Source organism: Malaclemys terrapin, chromosome 1, assembly GCF_027887155.1.
Source record: "Malaclemys terrapin pileata isolate rMalTer1 chromosome 1, rMalTer1.hap1, whole genome shotgun sequence".
NCBI classification, from domain to species: Eukaryota; Metazoa; Chordata; order Testudines; family Emydidae; genus Malaclemys; species Malaclemys terrapin.
Window position 1 is genome coordinate 167711276 of NC_071505.1, and position 19611 is coordinate 167730886.

Genomic DNA, 19611 nt, shown 5'->3' on the forward strand with positions numbered 1-19611 from the left:
CCATGTAATTAATTAATCACAGGATAAAAACAAGCATACACGTGCAAAATACATTTTTAAAATCCCTATAATTCGACTAACTCTAAATGGATTTCTAATGGACCATCAAAAGACACACCTGCTGCCTAGAGATTATCTCCCAGCCTAATTTCACATTCCTACCACCTTAACTGAGGCACTAGAGCTGTTCAAATAAATGTTACAAAACATTTTTCAGAGTAACAGCCGTGTTAGTCTGTATCCGCAAAAAGAAGAACAGGAGTACTTGTGGCACCTTAGAGACTAACAAATTTATTAGAGCATAAGCATTCGTGGACTACAGCCCACTTCATCAGATGCATATAGAATGGAACATATATTGAGGAGATATATATACACACATACAGAGAGCATAAACAGGTGGGAGTTGTCTTACCAACTCTGAGAGGCCAATTAATTAAGAGAAAAAAAACTTTTGAAGTGATAATCAAGCTAGCCAAGTACAGACAGTTTGATAAGAAGTGTGAGAATACTTACAAGGGGAGATAGATTCAATGTTTGTAATGGCTCAGCCATTCCCAGTCCTTATTCAAACCGGAGTTGATTGTGTCTAGTTTGCATATCAATTCTAGCTCTGCAGTCTCTCTTTGGAGTCTGTTTTTGAAGTTTTTCTGTTGTAATATAGCCACCCGCAGGTCTGTCACTGAATGACCAGACAGGTTAAAGTGTTCTCCCACTGGTTTTTGAGTATTTTGATTCCTGATGTCATTTTTCATCATGGCAAATGTGTATTTTTTTCATACTGAAAACTGACTGAACTATTTTTGTTCAAACTATTTTTTTTAAAAGGGCCCTCTTGCTAAGAACAAAGGTAGAACATTTCACTCTGAAAGGCAAACGTAGGTGGAGTTTATAGGCAATTGGAAAATACCCTTTAGAATGGAAATGCTAATGCAATCCTAACTATTGGCATTACAATGCACTCTGCCTATAGTACAGTGTACAGTCCAGTATGTCCCAAGTTTTGGACCTGATGTGGCATAGGAAAATCAGAATATTTTATATCTGAAGATCCAGAAGAGGACAAAGTTGAAGGCCACTCCCGTCTCCGATGTGGTTCATCAGCATCTACAGACTCAAAGTCGTAATAAAAAAAATCTAGCCCTTATGATTATGAAGAAAAACTTCCAAATGTCAGCAAAGTGCAAATTGAAACTGTGCTGACTCAGCTGCAAACAGTAGTCTGTAAACTGCAAGGTGCTGAGCACTGATGCAGCAAAGCACTTAAGCCACGCTTAACTTCAAACATATAAATGGCCCCACTGACTATACCACCCTCTTCAGCTGTCACAGAAAGTTCAAGAGCCTTAGGTACTAAACGTGTGAATGGGGCACTTTTTTTTTTTGCTATAACTCTTCTATTTCAGAGCCACTTTCATCTTCAATGTTAGTAAATGATCTTCTGTCAGCTTCTGCTTCCATGCCAGTAATGATTCCACTCAGAAGTCTTTTTCTATACTATATCATGTTGTAATGAAAACCCAGAACCCCACAACCCAGATATCATGCAGTGAGAGCTAGAAGGCATCCCGATCATCTGAAATTATAGTTTGGTGGCACCTTAAAGACTAACAGATTTATTTGGGCAGAAGCTTTTGTGGGTTAAAAAACCCACTTCTTCAGATGCACTTCTTCAAATCTGTTAGCCTTTAAGGTGCCACCGGACTCCTGGTTGTTTTTGTGGATACAGACTAACACGGCTACCCCTCTGATACTTGAAATTATAGTTGTTAGTCACCCCACCATGTTTTGGGTCAGAATTTAGAGGATTTTAGTACAGTAATCTACACTTATTTTCTAGTTTATAAATTTCGTTAATTAAGGGGAGAAATATGTGTAGGGTTGGTATTTTGTGTGGCTTGGTATAGCATAAGGTGTGCAATTTAATGGGCAGATTTTCAAAGTTGTGCACGTAGCAAATGCAAGCACATTTAATTTTGTGTGCACAATTATCACAACTGTGAATGTAACACGATTAAGCATATAAGCAGCCAGTTGGGTGCATAGTAGGCCCGTTGCACATGATGCTGAATTGCAGCAATTGCACACACACATTAAATGTGCTTGATTGTTTGCAGACCTTTTTTGCAAATCAAACCAGAGTCTACCTTAAAAATCTACCTTCAATTGGTGGCAGCCAACTTACATCTGTCTCTGTGTACAGGAAGATAGTTGAATAAAACAAGAGCTTTCTTAATGATGTGCAGCTGGCATGTTACTGAATTTTATTTATTTTAGGGTCTACTTAAGTTTGGAAGTTAGTACATTTCAATTACACACATACACACCATACAACACTGTGTGTGTGCACTCCTCAGTTCTAGTCATAAACACAATGCTGTTTGCATGCTCCTCTGTTCTAGCTCTGTTCATATATACACAATGCTGTGCCCCTCCATAGTGTGTAGGCAGGCACAGTGCTCCATGATTCCTGTTATATACACATGCATTCTATGCACCGCAGTTCTATTTTCATGCATGCATTCTCTGCACCTTAGATCTAGTTTGTCGCACATACACACAGCCTCTCTCCTCAGCTTGCTCTTCTCTGTCTCGCTCCCTGCCATTAGACACTGGATTGCTCAGCGATGAACTCTTTTTTGCTCCTGGACAGCTTCAATGGACAGCCATGTGATTTAGAAACTCCAGTTACCACAGCAGCCTGCAGTACGGGGGGGTAAAAGGAGGAGGAGTGGAGCAAAAAGAAAAAAAAGAGCTTTCCTGCTGTTTGGGCTCAGTCTGTGGAAATATAGCTTGCTAAGTAGAGGTTTCCAATCTCATCTGAGATTGATCTGGAGGCCACTGGGGGAGTGGAAACCTGGGACCTAAAAGTACCTTTCCTTTCGTCCCCAACACAGTGGTAGCTTCCATTCAGAAGTCTCTACGATTCACACACTGGGTGGCTGCTGAGCCCCGCAGATAACGGTGAAGGGAATACTTAGGTGCCAGTTGATTCATACCAGGAGGGCTCTTTATTTTTCTTTGTGGTTCCAGTTTTTTTCCTCCCCGTCTGTCTTTCTTTCCTGCATGGAAAGACAAGGACGATGGATGGATTCTTGGTAGGATGGATCGTTCTGCTGTGGGTAACAGGTAAGGGTTTGCCTACCACAAAGATGAATAACTTTTTGGATTCCATGGGGTGCCGCTTGTGTCTTTTCCTGGAGCCTGTGTGTGAAAGTCCTTGGCGACGCGGAGCAGTGGTGGGGGGAGGATTACATCTGGTGATGATGTGAGTAAGAGACATGCAGAGAAATGCAGGGTGAATGTGTGTTTGTCTCAGTTAGCAAAGTCTGGTGTGTTGTTTATCAGGGTCATGGAAGTTAGAGGCAGGAATGCATTGTTAGGTCACAGTCAATGCTGCTCCCTGCCAGCGTTCTCTCTTTTACACATTCCCTCCCACCCGCAGCCTTCTCCCTCCCAACTTCAACATGAAATTCGAATGCAGCTGGGCTTTGGGTGTAGGGTGTTGGAGAACGATTCAGGAGAACTGGGGTGATCACCTCCCACTGGGAGGAAGGAGAAACCTGGGGGAGTCCTCTCTGATATTTTTGCAGTGGTTTGTATTCTTTGGCCAAAATCCAAGGTTTGAGAAGTCCCTTGGGGGCCTACAGGAGGACAGATAGAGGTGAGAGTGATCAGCAATATCTATGGGGAGAAGGCTTCTGATATCCTGAAAGCCTCACTGCATGCCCCCAAAAGATAGTGGTCACAGAGATTTGGGGCTTAAGGGTTAGACTGTGGTCCTAACACTGAAATGGTGCATAGCTAATGGGTCAGGGTGGCAGCTCTCTGCCTTCCAGGTGAGTGGGCCAGGGAGGTATTGCTCTCTTTCTGCTTCCTCCTGACTAGGGGACATCCGTTGCTCCCAACTTCCTTCTTCCTCCCAGGGTGGCATCACCCTCCTCTCAGGTTGGTATTGCTTTTGCTGCATCCCTCTCCCCACCTCACTTTGAGCTGAGAGACTCAGAGGGAGATTGCTCCCTATCAGAGAGTGTTAGATTGAGAAATTCCCTCTGACGTTCCCTGTGTGATAACTTTGGGTCTGATGTGTGTGGCTGGGACCAGAGCGACGCTTAGGCGCTTCTGTCCTAGGATGCTGACGACGGTGCCACTATGGATGACTGTTAACTGGGGTGAGCAGGAATTGGGGTGTTTGGTGGCGGAGGATTGCTTCAGTGGGTTGGTGTGTGGGAGTATGAAAGGGAGGTATTGGGCTTTGGGGAGGAGACAGTGTGAACTCAGAGGAACAGATTGTCCTTGGCTGCTGTGCCAGAGGGATAGCACAGGGAGCCTTTGCTCCCCAGTGGACACGCCCACGCTAGGGCCAGGAACAATTGTAGGAACTGCTCCCTTCCGGCGCTCCTGGCAGCACACACACCAGTCTCATTGGCTCACGCAGGGAGCCTGCTGTAGGGAGCACCCAGGCCTGCTGTAGGGAGCACCCAAAGACAGGGCAGCCTGCATGCTTCCCTTATGAACTGGGGAGGGACTATGACTGCACAAGCCCTCTCCCAACTTCATGTGGGATGGGTGGCTCTTGCTTGTCCTCTTCAGGGCAGTACTTAGTTGGCATAGTCTAGCCTACATAGAGCCAATGGGAAACAGAACCTGAGAGCAAAGGGGGAGTGGGGCTCGAGAAGGGGCAGAATGGGCAAGGGGAGAAAGAGACAACAAAGAACAGACTGAAAATGGGGCTAGGAGCAAAGGCAAGTTAGGGAAGGAAAGGAGAAGGGAGAAACAGCAGGATGAGTCTAACCGAATAGTCACATAACAAGCCATGGAGGAATAGCAGCCCCTTGTCAGTCACAGGTAGGAGGTGCTGCCTCTCAAGGAGCCAATGCAGGCAAAGGCAACTGCAGGAGTAGTAGGGAAAGGCCACTGTTGCCTGACCTAATCAGGGAAACTGAAGTAAAAAGAAAGAAAAGAAAATGAGGTCAGAGAGAAAGGAGTCACATTTTTTTAATTTAAAATGCTTCTAGGTGGTATTTGGTTTTCCGAAGTTTTCCCATGAAAGGGCCCTCAGACTTCCCACTCCTACCCAGATTCAGGATTCAGACAGCAAAATCAGCCTCTCCTTACAGCACCTCTCTCTCCCTCACCCACCCACCTTCCCTCCCTTCCCCCTCCTTTTTCATTCTGAGTCACTTCAGTGCCAGTGCTTCCTACAGCTCCCTACCACGTCTCCATTGCATCAGTTGGGGCTTAGGCAGCTTCCAATCCTCCACCTCCTCCTCTCAGCTGGTGCCGTAGTTTAACATTTCAATATGTGGGTTTAGAGCTCTTGCATTTCCAAAATTACCACTACACTAGTGCCTGCCTGCTTACAGTGGGGTACTGATATCTGCCCCCCCCCATGCCTGTCTAAAGGAGCCCCGGCCTGGTAGTTAACAACAAGGTATTAAATTTCCTCCCTTCTAAAAGAGCTTCCTATTTGGGCATGATCTGCTGGCTAACACCATGGAATAGATTTCCCCTTTCTAAAGGACCTGCAGATCAGGATATTCCAGCTGCTACCATAAGAGTTGGCTGATATTTCTTCCTTCTCAAGGAGCTCCAGATCAGGACATTCCCAGTGATCTAACACTGGGCAATTGACAAAGTTCCCTTTTTTAAAGGAGCTTTTAAAGGGCACTGACTGCAGTTTGGAGCAAGTGAGACTGGTATGGAACAAGAGTTACTACTGTAGTAAGACGGCCTTCCAAGCTTGTCTGGTGCTTGATTTTTAGGATGTTACTGATTGGCGCTGACTGACAGTAGATAAAGGCCTTAAAACAGGCAACAGGTTAGCAGTTGCTGGTGCGCTGATGAATTGAGGGCATCCTTTGTTGCTGAGCTGGACTCTGTGAATAAGTTTAATATCAGCTTTCTTCCCTCCTGCCCTCCATCCACTGTCTCCCAGTGCTTGTGCAGGTCCTGTGAGTCTCCTCTCAGTGGGGAGAAAGCAAAGGGATGTGTGTGAGAGTGTGTGTGGGGGGGAGAGACTGATTGACAAACACGGATGCAGGCTTTAGTTCTCCCCACTGGCCAAGCAGAGGAATTAAAGGTCTGTATCAAGGTAAGGAATTCCAATTCAGCCAAATCAGCAAATTCATTCTCTGGAAAAAGAGAGTGGGAGTGGGGGAAGGAGAGGGAAGGGCAAAAGAAAGAGCGGGTGAGACAGAGAGGATGCAGAGAGACAAACATAAGAGAGAAACAGATTCTCGCCCCCTCTACTCCCCACCTCCTTCCTTTAGGTGGGCTGAGAAATTTCAAATCAGTACTCACAGTTCCTTTCCTCCCAGCAGCTAATTCCTCTCTGTCCTTTGTCTGCCTTTCATTTTCGGCCCCTGCATTTATCTTTTGTTTGGTTCTGTGCATTGTGATTTCTTACTGCAATTTCAAAAAATCCTGTGTCAATTCCAGTGGGTTTGGTTGTTTTTTTCCTGCCCCAAGTGCCTGACAGCTGGTGTTTTAGTGACAGCATTGAAAGAATAAAGGGTTGTTTCTTGTTTATTCTTTGCCTGAAGGTGGTAGTGAGGATATTCTCCCCACATTCTGGAAGGACAGGTACAATTTGTTGAACACCTTTGAGCTCATTAGCAAGTTTGGCCCAGGTACTGTAAACCTGCTGGCTGTCACTGGGTTATGGAGTTAGCATCCTGCAGTCAGATTTGTTTCTTTTATTATTTTAAGTGAATTTGGTGCTGGTGAAAGGTGCAGCCTTTGAGACTGAGGTCCTCCGTTTATCTATAGAACAGGCACGACATGGGCAGCAACAGAGCAAAGGGACTATGTCTAGGAGAGCGTCCAAACTAAGGGTATGTCTACACTACGGGATTAATCCGAATTTAGATAATTCGGATTTGAGAAACAGGTTGTATAAAGTCGAAATGAGTGCGGCCACACTAGCACAGTAATTCGGTGGTGTGCGTCCAAGTACCGGGGCTAGCGTCGATTTCTGCACCGTTGCACTGTGGGTAGCAATTCCATAGCTATCCCATAGTTCCCGCAGTCTCCTGCGCCCATTGGGATTGTGGGTTAAGATCCCAGTGCCTGATGGGACAAAAAACATCGTCGCAGGTGGTTCTGGGTACAGCCTCACTTCCTCCCTCCCTCCCTCCCTGCATGAAAGCAACGGACGGCAGACAACCATTTTCGCGCCTTTTTTCCTGGGTGGGTGAACACTGCAGACTCCATACCACGGCAAGCATGGAGCCCGCTGAGGTCAAGACAGCACTCATGAATATTGCAAACACCTCGCGCGTTCTCGTGGAGTTTATGCTCAGCCAGGACCAGAAAAACGAGGCGAGGAGGCAGCGGCGGCGGCAGCGCAGCGATAAGCATGATGAGGACATGGACACGGACACGGACACAGAATTCAGTGAAACCACAGGCCCCGGTGCTTTGGAGATCATGTTGTTAATGGGGCAGATTCTATCCATGGAACGCCGATTCTGGGCAAGGGAAACAAGCACAGACTGGTGGGACCGCATAGTGTTGCAGGTCTGGGACGATTCCCAGTGGCTGCGGAACTTTCGCATGCGTAAGGGCACTTTCATGGAACTTTGTGACTTGCTGTCTCCTGCCCTGAAACGCCAGAATACCAAGATGAGAGCAGCCCTCACAGTTGAGAAGCGCGTGGCGATAGCCCTGTGGAAGCTTGCAACGCCAGACAGCTACCGGTCAGTCGGGAATCAATTTGGAGTGGGCAAATCTACGGTGGGGGCTGCTGTGATGCAAGTAGCCAAAGCAATCACTCAGGTGCTGCTACGAAAGTTAGTGACTCTGGGAAATGTGCAGGCTATAGTGGATGGTTTTGCTGCAATGGGATTCCCTAACTGTGGTGGGGCAATAGACGGAACCCATATCCCTATCTTGGCACCGGAGCACCAAGCCACCGAGTACATAAACCGCAAGGGGTACTTTTCAATGGTGCTGCAAGCACTTGTGGATCACAAGGGACGTTTCACCAACATCAACGCGGGCTGGGCGGGAAGGGTTCATGACGCTCGCGTCTTCAGGAACACTACTCTGTTTAAAGGGCTGCAGCAAGGGACTTACTTTCCGGACCAGAAAATAACCGTTGGGGATGTTGAAATGCCCATAGTTATTCTTGGGGACCCAGCCTACCCCTTAATGCCATGGCTTATGAAGCCATACACAGGCAGCCTGGACAGGAGTCAGGAGCTGTTTAACTACAGGCTAAACAAGTGCAGAATGGTGGTAGAATGTGCATTTGGCCGTTTAAAAGGTCGCTGGCGTTCATTATTGACTCGCTCTGACCTCAGCCAAAGAAATCTCCCCATTGTTATTTCTGCTTGCTGTGTGCTCCACAATCTCTGTGAAAGTAAGGGGGAGACCTTTATGGCGGGGTGGGAGGCTGAGGCAAATCGCCTGGCTGCTGATTACGCGCAGCCAGACACCAGGGCGATTAGAAGATCACACCATGAAGCGCTGTGCATCAGAGAAGCTTTGAAAACCAGTTTCATGGCTGGCCAGGCTACCGTGTGAAATATCTGTTTGTTTCTCCTTCATGAAAACCCTCCCCCTTTACTGACTGATTTTCTGTAAGGAACCCACCCTGCCCCTTCCCCCAGCTTTCTTTCAAACCAAATAAAGTCACTATCATTTAAAAATCATTTATTCTTTATTAATAGATTAGAAAAAGAGGGAGGGAACCCGGGTGGTATTTGGGAGGAGGATTGCTGGGAAGGAAAAAGCCACAAAGAAAAGGTTAAAAAAATGACAGCCTTTTGCTTGGGCTGTCTACTGGGGTGGAATGGGAAGGTGTACGGAGCCTCCCCCCCCGCGTTCTTACACGTCTGGGTGAGGAGGATACGGAACATGGGGAGGGGGGAGGGTGGAACAGGGGCTGAAGCGGCAGTCTGTTTTCCAGCAGCCGTTCCTGAACCTCCACCAGACGCCGGAGCAGCCCCAGCGTTGCATCCTTCATCCTCTGGTCTTCCTGCCGCCATCTCTCATCTCGATCGTCTCTCCTCTCCTCACGTTGGTCCCTCCTCTCCTCACGTTGGTCCCTCCTCTCCTCACGTTCACTGACTTCTTTCCTATACTTTGAAACTGTTTCCTTCCACTCATTCAGATGAGCTCTGTCACTCCTGCTGGATTGCATAATTTCAGAAAACATGTCCTCCCGCGTCTTCTTCTTACGACGCCTTATCTGTGATAACCTTCGGGATGGAGGAGGGAGGCTTGAGGAATTTGCAGCTGCTGTAGGGAGGGGAAAAAAGAGAGAATTGTTTTAAAAGCTACATTTTGCAGAACAATGCTTATACTCTTTCACGGTGACCAACACTGTTCACATTACATAGCACATGTGATTTCTGTGCAAGGTCGCATTTTGCCTCTTAATGCTGAGTGCTTGTGGCTTTGCTGCTAGAGATCACAGGTCTGGGCAACAGAATTCGGCTTGCATGCGGCCATGGTAAGCCATTGTTTTACAGCTTCTGCACCCTCCTTTCCCACATACCAAGCATAGCCTGTAGAGTGCTGCAGAAGCCTGGCCAATCTCAGCCAGTTGGGGGGGGGGCAGTGTGGGGGGACTTGTCTGGGCCCCTTCAGGCAAGTAGAGTGCTGCGGTTTTTCTGTTAACATTCAGCAGCACCAGAAAACAAACTAACCCCCCCCCCCCCCGCCATGAATTCTCTGGGATGATCACGGTACCCCTCCCCCCACCGCATGGCTGGTATCAGGGAAGATCCCTGCAGGCACCAAACTACCCCCCCCCGCCGCCGACCCCCCCCCTCGCCATGAATTCTCTGGGATGATCACGGTACCCCTCCCCCCACCGCATGGCTGGTATCAGGGAAGATCCCTGCAGGCACCAAACTACCCCCCCCCCGCCGCCGACCCCCCCCCTCGCCATGAATTCTCTGGGATGATCACGGTACCCTCCCCCCACCGCGTGGCTGGTAACAGGGAAGATCCCTGCTAGCCAAACGCGGAAAACTTCAGGGCCAATTTCCCATCTGCGCTTGGCTAACTGCAGGGAAGGATTTATTTTCCGCCACAGGCAAACAGCCCAGTAGGAACGGCCACCTCTGTCCCCTTAATTAAGTTCCCGTATTTCAACCAGGTTACCAGGAGTGATATCACTCTCCTGAGGATTACACAACAAGATAAAGAACGGATGTTGCTTGAATGCCAGCAAACACCGGGACCATACGCTGCCAGGCTTTGTCAGGCAATGATACCAGATTACTTGCTGCAAGCATGGCGTGGTCAAGTGTCCTACCATGGAGGAGGGAATAAGGATGCACTGCCCAGAAACCTTCTGGCAAGGCTTTCGGAGTACCTCCAGGAGAGCTTCATGGAGATGTCCCTGGAGGATTTCCGCTCCATCCCCAGACACGTTAACAGACTTTTCCAGTAGCTACAGACTTTTCCAGTAGCTGAACTGACCGCGAATGCAAAGTCAGGCAAAGTAATCATTAAAAACCGTTTGCTTTTAAAACAAGTTTTATATTTTAAAAGGTAAACTCACCTGAGGTCCCTTCCATGGGGTCAGAGTCTTGGGTACTGGCTTGGGAGGCTTGGGAGGGTACTTCAGTCAGGGTGATAAAAAGATCCTGGCTGTTGGGGAGAATGGAGTGCTGTGTGCTCTCTGCAAGCTCATCCTCCTCCTCCTCCTCCTCTACCCCATCGGCAGAATCCTCAGGCGTCGAGACTATCCCCGACCCAGAATCCACGAACAAAGGTGGGGTAGTGGTGGCAGCCCCCCCTAGAATTGCATGCAGCTCGGCGTAGTAGTGGCATGTCCGCGGCTCTGACCCGGAGCGACCGTTTGCCTCCTTTGTTTTTTGATAGGCTTGTCTGAGCTCCTTGACCTTCACGCGGCACTGCTCAGAGTCCCTATTGTGGCCTCTCTCCATCATGCCCTTGGAAATTTTTTCAAAAGTTTTTGCATTTCGTCTTTTAGAACGAAGTTCTGCAAGCACTGAATCCTCTCCCCATACAGCGATCAGATCCAGTACCTCCCTCACGGTCCATGCTGGTGCTCTTTTTCGATTATCAGCCTGCATGGTTACCTGTGCTGATGAGGTATCTGTGGTCACCTGTGCTCTCCACGCTGGGCAAACAGGAAATGAAGTTCAAATGTTCGCGGGGCTTTTCCTGTCTACCTGGCCAGTGCATCCGAGTTCGGATTGCTGTCCAGAGCGGTCACAATGATGCACTGTGGGATAGCTCCCGGAGGCCAATACCATCGAATTGCGGCCACACTAACCCTAATTCGAATTGCTAAAATCGATTTTGGCGCTACTCTGCTCGTTGGGGTGGAGTACAGAAATCGATTTAAAGGGCCCTTTACATCGAATTAAATGGCATCGTTGTGTGGACGGTTACAGGGTTAATTCGAATTAAAGCTGATAAATCCGAATTAAAGTCGTAGTGTAGACCAGGCCTAAGTACTTGATCTTCAGCTCCCTGTAAGATCACTGCATTGCTATCCCTTAATGTTACCCTACAAGGACAGTGGAGGATTCCCCTAACATGGAGGAATCCTTGGATGGTATAAAGCCACCATTAGCTGGCTTTACTCTCTCTGCTTCTCCAATCCCAGCTGGGTGGGTGTGCTAGGGCTGGATGGGGGCAGTGCTGGATTGGCCCCAAGGGAACTGCTCTAGCTGCTGTAAGTTAGAACAGCACTCTAGCCAGCTTTGCCTTCCCCCACTCAGCTGTGCCAAGCATGAGCTAGGTGCAGCTCGGTACTGACCTGTGTGCATTTCTTACCTATTATACCCAACGGGTTGCACGTGAGTGGTGCTAGCACTGGTGGAAAATACTAGTGTACTCAAGTGCTCCGTCAGAATAGCAGTCATGGATGGCCTATTCAGTTCTCAGGCTCCTGGTTGGGACTAACATTTATTGGCAATTCCGAAAGTGGTTTCTGTGATGTAGGGTTGCCAATATTGTATTTCAAAAACAAGGGACTGTTTTCTTAGCACCCTCACCCCCCCCTCTTCCCAATATTGTTATCATTATTTTCATCACCATTAATTATTATTATTATAATTATTAATAATAATAAGCACCACTCACCTACATTCACCAAGGGTATTTCTTGTTGCTTTTTGCAGCACTCAAAAACTCCCAATCTTGCTGCACAGAGATGAAAAATAAAGGACATCCGTTGTAATAAGGGACTGTTGGGAACCCTACTGTGATCGTGAGCTGAGACCACATAGCAGATGCCATGAAACTACTATAAGATGGTAGTGACTTTCAGTCAGTAATGGGATGGGTAGTATTTGATCCCGTGAGTAGACCTGTATTAATATTTTACTTGAACATATACCCATGGGTTTGAGGAATATAACAAAGGGGCAGCAGTGTGAAGTTGTCAGGAGTGAATGTCACATGATTCGGAGAGTTTAATGAGGTGGGTAGATTATTGATGAGAGGGTGACCCCTGGATCCCTGACTCTTGTAAAAGGTCTGGGATAATCCTGAGCATTGCAGGGATTGTTCAAGCTCGTTCTGCAGTGCAACCCTCCAGTGAAGTCAGGAGCATGGAGTATCTATGGAGCCACATCGAAGTGAATGGGGAAAGTCAAGGAAAGGCCAGTGTCTACTGCCATTTGTTAGGTTGAAGAATCCAGATTAGATTCTAGGCCGAATGTTTTCATAGTGGGGTTCCATGGCCTGGGACTCATGATTTACACAGTTTGTGCCTTCTTCTGCCCACCTTTCCTTCTTTGTCCTGTGAGTTTAGTGGTGATTTGGCTGTGGCTCTCGCTTTGTCCATGGAATAGGTACAGCAGCAATACATGCTTCCCCACACTACTCCACCAATGTACCTCAGATCTGGCCTAGAGGGTCACCTCTAGAGCTAAAAGTATTGTTCAGTCTCTAAGGCCTATTCAAACTTTGGTCTCTTGCCAACTAACAAGGTTGACAACACCAGTCCACTGGGGAGAGGACTGAGGCCACAGTTCATTTCCCATAAGTCACTGTTGTGGAAAAATTACCACACATTGTGTTTGGATCAGAACGGCCTGAGGCTCCTTTACAATCTAGCTGCTCTGCCCTAATACAGGAACACAGAAGCTTATATAGATTAAAACCACATTTAGTCAAGCACACTTCGTCATTAATACTTTTTCTTTATTAGGAAACAAGCTTTTCCTGTTACTCACAGGTTGTTTTTTTGAAGCTTATATTTCTTAAAATTTGCTGTTGCAATTGTGACACTTGTAATTTTTTTTTCTTTCTCCTGCTGCCCTTTGACCACGTACACACAGCCTGACCAGACTTTAGCACGTACACAGTTTTCTTGACCAGAGTTTAGGCCTACTCAATTTTCCTTTCCAGTCTCTTACCAGCCATCAATCAGATAGTAATGACTTTTGGAAGGTACTTAATTGGACTGGATTCAAACCAGCAATCAAGAGGTGAAAGTCTCTATATAACATTCCAAATCCCTTTAGTTATGTACTCACTGGCTCTCATCTTCTTTACTCATAGAATTTTAAGGCCAGAAGGGACCATTGTGCTCATCTAGTCTGATCTCCTGCACATTGCAGGCCACAGAAACTCACCCACCCACTCATGTAACACACACCTAGCCTCTGGCTGAGTTACTGAAGGCCTCAAATCATGATTTAAAGACGTCAAGTTACAGAGAGTTCACCATTTACACTAGTACAAACCAGTAGGTGACCCATGCCCCAGGCTGCAGAGGAAGGTGAAAAAAAACCCAGGGTCTTTGTCAATCTGACTTGGGGAAAAATTCTTCCTAACTCAAATATGGCCGCAGTTTGACCCTGAACGTGTGGGTGAGACCCACCAGCCAGATACCTGGAAAAAAATTCTCTGTAGTAACTCACAGCCCTTCCCATCTAGTGTCCCATCTTCGGCCATTGAAGATATTTGCTAATAGCAGTTGCAGGCCATATGCCATTGTAAGTAATCTCATTATAATATCCCCTCCATTAACCTATCAAGCTCAGTCTTGAAACCAGTTAAGTTTTTTATCCCCACTGCTCTCCTTGCAAGGCTGTTCTAGAACTTCACTCCTCTGATGATTAGAAACTCTTATCTAATTTCAGAAATAAACTTATTAATGGCCAGTTTATAGCCATTTGTTCTTGTGCCAACATTGGCTCTTAACTTAAATAATTCCTCTTCCTCCCTGGTGTTTATCCCTCTGATGTATTTGTAGAGAGCAATTATATCTCCCCTCAGCCTTCGTTCTGTTAGGCTAAATAAGCCAAGCTCCTTAAGTCTCCCCTCATAAGGTAGGTTTTCCATTCCTCTGAACATCCTAGTAGCTCTTCTCTGTACCAGTTCCAGTTTGAATTCATCTTCCTTAAACATTATTCCAGATGAGGTCTTATCAGTGCCTTGAATAATGGTAATAATGCTCCTCTGTTTCTACTGGAAATACACCCTAATGCATTTTAGGCTTACATTAGCCTTTTTCACAGCTCAGAGTTATTTTGTGATCAACCAGTACACCAAGGTCTTTCTCATCATCTGTCGCTTCAAAATGAATCGTCCTCTACTTATAGCAGAAATTCTTGTGGTTGGTCCCTAAGTGCACGATCTTGCACTTTGCACTATTAAATTTCATCCCATTTCTATTACTCGAGTTTTCAAGGTTGTTCAAATCTTCTTGCATGATATTCTGTTCCTTCTCGTGTTGGCAATACCTCCCAACTTTCTGCTATCTGCAAATTTTATTTGCACACTTCCATTTTTTGTGCCAAGGTCAGCAATGACAATGTTAAATAAAATTGGTCCCAAGACCAATCTTTGAGGAACTCCACTAGTAACCTCCCTTCAGCCTGACAGTTCACCTTTCGGCATGACCCATTGTAGTCTCCCCTTCAACCAGTTCCTTAACCACCTTTTGATTCTCATATTCATCTACATCTTCTCCAATGTAGCTAATATTTCCAGTGTGGAGCTGTATCAAATGCTTTATTAAAATTCAGGTTATCTTCTCAAAGAAAGAGCTCAGGTTGTCTGGCACTATTTGCCTTTTGTAACACCATATTGTATATGATCCCAATTAACGTTTACCTCTATGTCCTTAACCATTCTCTTTCAAAATTTGTTCTAAAACAGGGGTCGGCAACGTTCGGCACGCGGCTCACCAGGGTAAGCACCCTAGCGGGCCAGGCCAGTTTATTTACCTGCTGACGCGGCAGGTTCGGCCAATCGCGGCCCCCACTGGCCGCGGTTCGCCGTCCCAGGCCAATGGGGGAGGCGGGAAGCTGCGGCCAGCACATCTCTCGGCCCGCGCCACTTCCCGCCGCCCCCATTGGTCCAGGACGGCGAACTGCGGCCAGTGGGGGCCGCGATCGGCCGAACCTGCCGCGTCAGCAGGTAAATAAACTGGCCCAGCCCGCTAGGGTGCTTACCCTAGCAAGCCGCGTGCCAAACGTTGCCGACCGCTGTTCTAAAACCTTGCAAGCCTCTGCCTCCTTAGCATTCTGATCCTTAAATTCTTCAGTCCAGTCCACTTCCCTAATTCATTCCCTTAATTTTGTAAAGTTTGCCCTTTGAAATCAAGGACCCTAGTTGCAGACTTACTTCTGTTTATCCTTCCATTTAGTTTAAACTGAATTAACTCATGATCACTCAAACCAAGGCTGTCCTCTACGACCAGTTCTTCTGTGAGGTCCTCGCTACTTATCAACACCAAATCTAAAATGACATCACCTTTTGTTGGTTTGGTGAAGAAATCTAACGGTTTTAACATACAGGAATACCGGGGCCTTACCATTATTAGTAGCAGTTGTCTTCCAATCGTACTGGGAAATTAAAGTCTCCCATAATCACACAATCCCCAGTAGTATTTATTTCATTAAAAATATTAAAGAGATTTCTATCTATATCCAGATCAGATCCTTGGGATTTGTAGCAGACCCCAAGGACTATCCTAGTGGAGCATCTGTTTTCTTTCTTCCCCAAAGTGGTTTTGACCCAAACAGATTCCATCACTTCTAATTTCTGTATGATCTACCTTGTCATTAATATACAAGGCTACTTCACCACTGTTGGCTTTATTTCTATCTTTCCTAAACACACATACACTTCAATACCTGTATTGCAGTTATGCCTACTGTTCCACCATGTTTCTATTATCCCTATGACTTCCAGTTCCTCCATTTTGTTATCCAGGCTTCTTGCATTGGTGTGCAGTTATCTTAGCAGTTTCTGCTTGGCTTCACTCAGATTCCTTGCCCAGGTACAGTCATTTTACTACCAGTGTCACCTACCTGACAATTGCGGTCAGTGGTATTGTCACTATCTTTCCTCTTGATGTCCAATCCCCTATCCTCTGTTGTTCTTTTCTCCATTGTTGTATCCTCTCTTAATTGATTTTCCTCCTGTTCAATATTAGAATCAGGCATGGAGATTACTTGAGCGTCTCCCCCAAATTACTAGTTTAAAGCTCTTTTAATCAGTTGTGCTAACCTCCCAGAAGTCTGTTTCCCTCCACTCAAGCAGAGTCCATCCCATGAGAAACAGCCCTGTGTCTGTGAATGCCACCCAGTGGTCGAACATCCCATAGCCCTCCTTATAGCACCATTGCCTGAACCATCTGTTAATCATCGTAAACTTTCATCTACTCCACTTTCCTTCTCTCAAAACTCAGGTTCCTGGGCCTCCTGATTTAAATTTTTACAGAGATTTTCCTAAGCCATGTAGTTCAGAGTCCAAGGACTCCTGATTTCATACATACATAATCATCTTTCTCTCATATGCACAAAGTTATGTAAAACCAAGGAATCTGGTTCTATGGTTTTATAGCATTAGCCATACTAGATCAGACAATTGGTGGTGTGGGCCCTATAAGTACCTAGACAGACCTCTGTGCACGATCATCTGGTGACCTTAAGAATAAAGTTCATTTTATTCTTTATTCAGTTTGGACTAAGCTCCTCTCTTACAATAAATGACTGCTAAACGGACGCAGCCAGGACCCTCTTGAATTCTACTGATGTATTTGATTCACTCATTGCTTGCAAATGTAAGTGCCCCAGATTACCTTTACATTATGTAATCATTTCCTGTAAATTTTCTTTAATCACTACTAAATTTACTGGTCAATACTTGTGTCTAATGCAGATTGCATAGTACAGGAGTGAGTAAATGCAGTACATAATTTAGAACCCTAGAGGGAGCTTAGAAAAGAATCAGCAGGAAAAGAGGAATACTATACAGTATTGCAAGCCCCAAACATAGAAAAATTCAGTCCCTCTCTAGTCTTAGTTGTATTAAACTAGATGAAGGGGACACACACAGTCGCTCATGACTAAACCTTTCATCATTTTTAAAACCTCCATCATGTTTCTTGTTGCTCTTCTCTCTAAACATCCCAGGTTTCTGTGCTTCACCCTCATATACACATAACGTCCTTTCTGTCCTCATGATTCTTTCAAGTTCAGCCACATTTCTTGCAGGTGAGGAATCTTAAACTGGTAGCTGCATCTAGATTATTGCTGCACCATTCATTTATATGAAGTCACCATCATATTTTCACTGTGTTTTAATGGAACCTAGCAATCAGATATCTTTTTTTTGATGGCTACTGCTGAAGCAGAAGCAGCATAATGAGTTAACAGATTCAGATTTTTTAGCAGAAGAAATAACAGGTTTATAATTCCCAGTTACTCTCTCTCTCTCTCTCTCTGTGTGTGTGTGTGTGTGTGTGTGTGTTAGGGCATCCCTGGACACTTAATATTAAAGAATATCAAAAAGCAAGTGGATAAGAGAAGAGTTGGGATGTTGCATGGAAGATGCCAAGTTGCTCATCATATGCTTCCCATACACTGTCTGATGGAAACAGAACCCCTATACTGTATTGTCCCACACATTCCCACTCTGTTTTCCCCTATGTGGACCTCCAGAAGGGCATGCGGGTGGTTGGTCAGATAAGAGTTTGCTAAAGCTCTGCTAATCATTTATTAAAGCAGTCCCTGGCTTGCCCAAGCCCTTAATCTCATTAACAGGAAAGTGGGCTATGCAGGGAAGGGACTTTATCCTGTAGAATTCACTGAAAGTAATTGTGTTTGCTAAGCAAATACTTAGTTCACAGGGGAAAGATTTAAATATCCACCATGTCTGCAGAGTCACTGTTTTATCAGCTGAGCTGCAGCAACATGATGGGTCATCTGGTCAGCTAATTTCACACACTGTGCTGGGTGCAGATAGTGTGGAGTCATGCATATTACTTCCCACGGCAGTTTTGTTACAGAGCACTGGGATGCAGGGCCGGCTCCAGGCACCAGCTTACCAAGCAGGTGCTTGGGGCGGCCACACCAGAGAGGGGCGGCACGTCCGGCTCTTCGGCGGCAATTCAGCAGTGGGTCCCTCACTCCAGCTCGGAGCGAAGGATCTCCTGCCGAAGTGCCACAGATCGCGATCGCGGCTTTTTTGTTTGTTTGTTTGTTTGTTTGTTTTTGGGGGGGGGGGGGGGGGCGGTGACTGCTTGGGGCGGAAAAAACCCTGGAGCCGGCCCTGCTGGGATGAGGGAAGGTATTGAGAATGGGAAATGGTGCCTTTACTCAGTAGTTGACCAGTTCAAATCCAGCCCAAAGCAGAAGTAGTTGATATTTGTTACCAGATCTCATGGGTTTTGGTGTCCAAGTGAAATAAATTGTGGGTCTCAGTCCCAGCTCCTAGTAGACAAGTATCTCTATCCCTCAAAACTGGCATTAATAGGCTTCTTTGTTGCAATCTCTTCACAATCCAGTGATTGAATTGGTTCTGTACACTGTGCCTTGCTAACTTCTTCAAAAAGAAAAGTCACAACATTAGTCCAAGACTCTCCATTCCCCAATCCCTCTGCTTCTGCTCCAAATTCTGAGATCTCTGCTTATTTTCTGCTTCTAATCTTTCAAACCGCCTCCTGTGGCCGCATACCTTCACACCTACTATGTCCTGGCTGACTCTCCTTTATCTTTAATTGGTCTTTCCTCTGCTTCATTGTCCTCTCCCTTCAAGCACACTCTTGTTTCTCCATTTTAAAGAAACCTTCCTTCATTCTAATTTCAGTCTATAACTACTACCTTAGCTCCCACCTCCAAGATCTTTAAGTACCCTTGCTGACTTAATTCTTCTCCATATCTCTCCTTAATTTCTTACAGTCTGGTTTCTACTCTCTTCACACTGCTAAACATACCTTAATTGGGGTCACTAAAGACTACCTTCCAGCTACATTTAACCATTCTGTACCTTAGATCTCATTTCCTCCTACTCACCCTTACACTTCCTGTGTTCATCCCAATGTTTCTCCTCCCTTTGCCTCCTTTCCCCCCACAATCATGGGCGGCAGGTGAACCAGTCATTGCGGGAGGCTAGCCCCCAGCCCCTCCCCTTCTGCCATTCTCACTTTAAACCAGGGGTCCCCAACGCGGCACCCGCTGGGGCATCTAAGTGTGCCGGCGTACTGGCCGGCGGACGAGCATCCGCCGAAATGCCGCCGACAAGCAGCGATTTTTGGCGGCATTTCGGCAGCAACGCCTCTGGATGATGCGGCATTTCAGTGGTGACGCCTATTGACGTTGCCGCTTGTCGGCGGCATTTTGGTGGCTGTTCATCCGCTGCGACGGTCCTCTGTGG

At 46.3% G+C, this 19611-nt stretch overlaps 1 protein-coding gene and 1 long non-coding RNA gene across 11 annotated transcripts in view; one reads left to right on the plus strand and one right to left on the minus strand.

Moving 5' to 3' along the window:
* Positions 1-271: 271 nt before the first annotated feature.
* LOC128847186 (uncharacterized) lies at positions 272-12222 on the minus strand. 3 transcript variants are annotated; one of them, XR_008446866.1, is made up of 3 exons: positions 12076-12222; positions 6304-6408; positions 272-3062 (listed from the first exon to the last, which is right to left on the minus strand). It is a non-coding gene; the product is annotated as an uncharacterized LOC128847186 (long non-coding RNA). The 3 variants fall into 3 exon arrangements; XR_008446870.1 differs by lacking the exon at positions 6304-6408; XR_008446871.1 differs by lacking the exons at positions 6304-6408; positions 12076-12222 and adding an exon at positions 3146-3353.
* ILDR2 (immunoglobulin like domain containing receptor 2) overlaps positions 3043-19611 on the plus strand; it is a 51562-nt gene continuing 34993 nt past the window's right edge. For 7 of the 8 annotated variants that reach the window (XM_054046495.1, XM_054046500.1, XM_054046507.1 and 4 more), the window contains exon 1: positions 3043-3129. In XM_054046495.1, coding sequence (XP_053902470.1) covers positions 3084-3129 — 46 coding nt within the window. In that variant the 5' untranslated portion in view covers positions 3043-3083. Of the gene's footprint in view, positions 3130-4123; positions 4173-19611 lie in introns of those variants that run through there. The other variant, XM_054046522.1, reaches the window with a different exon arrangement.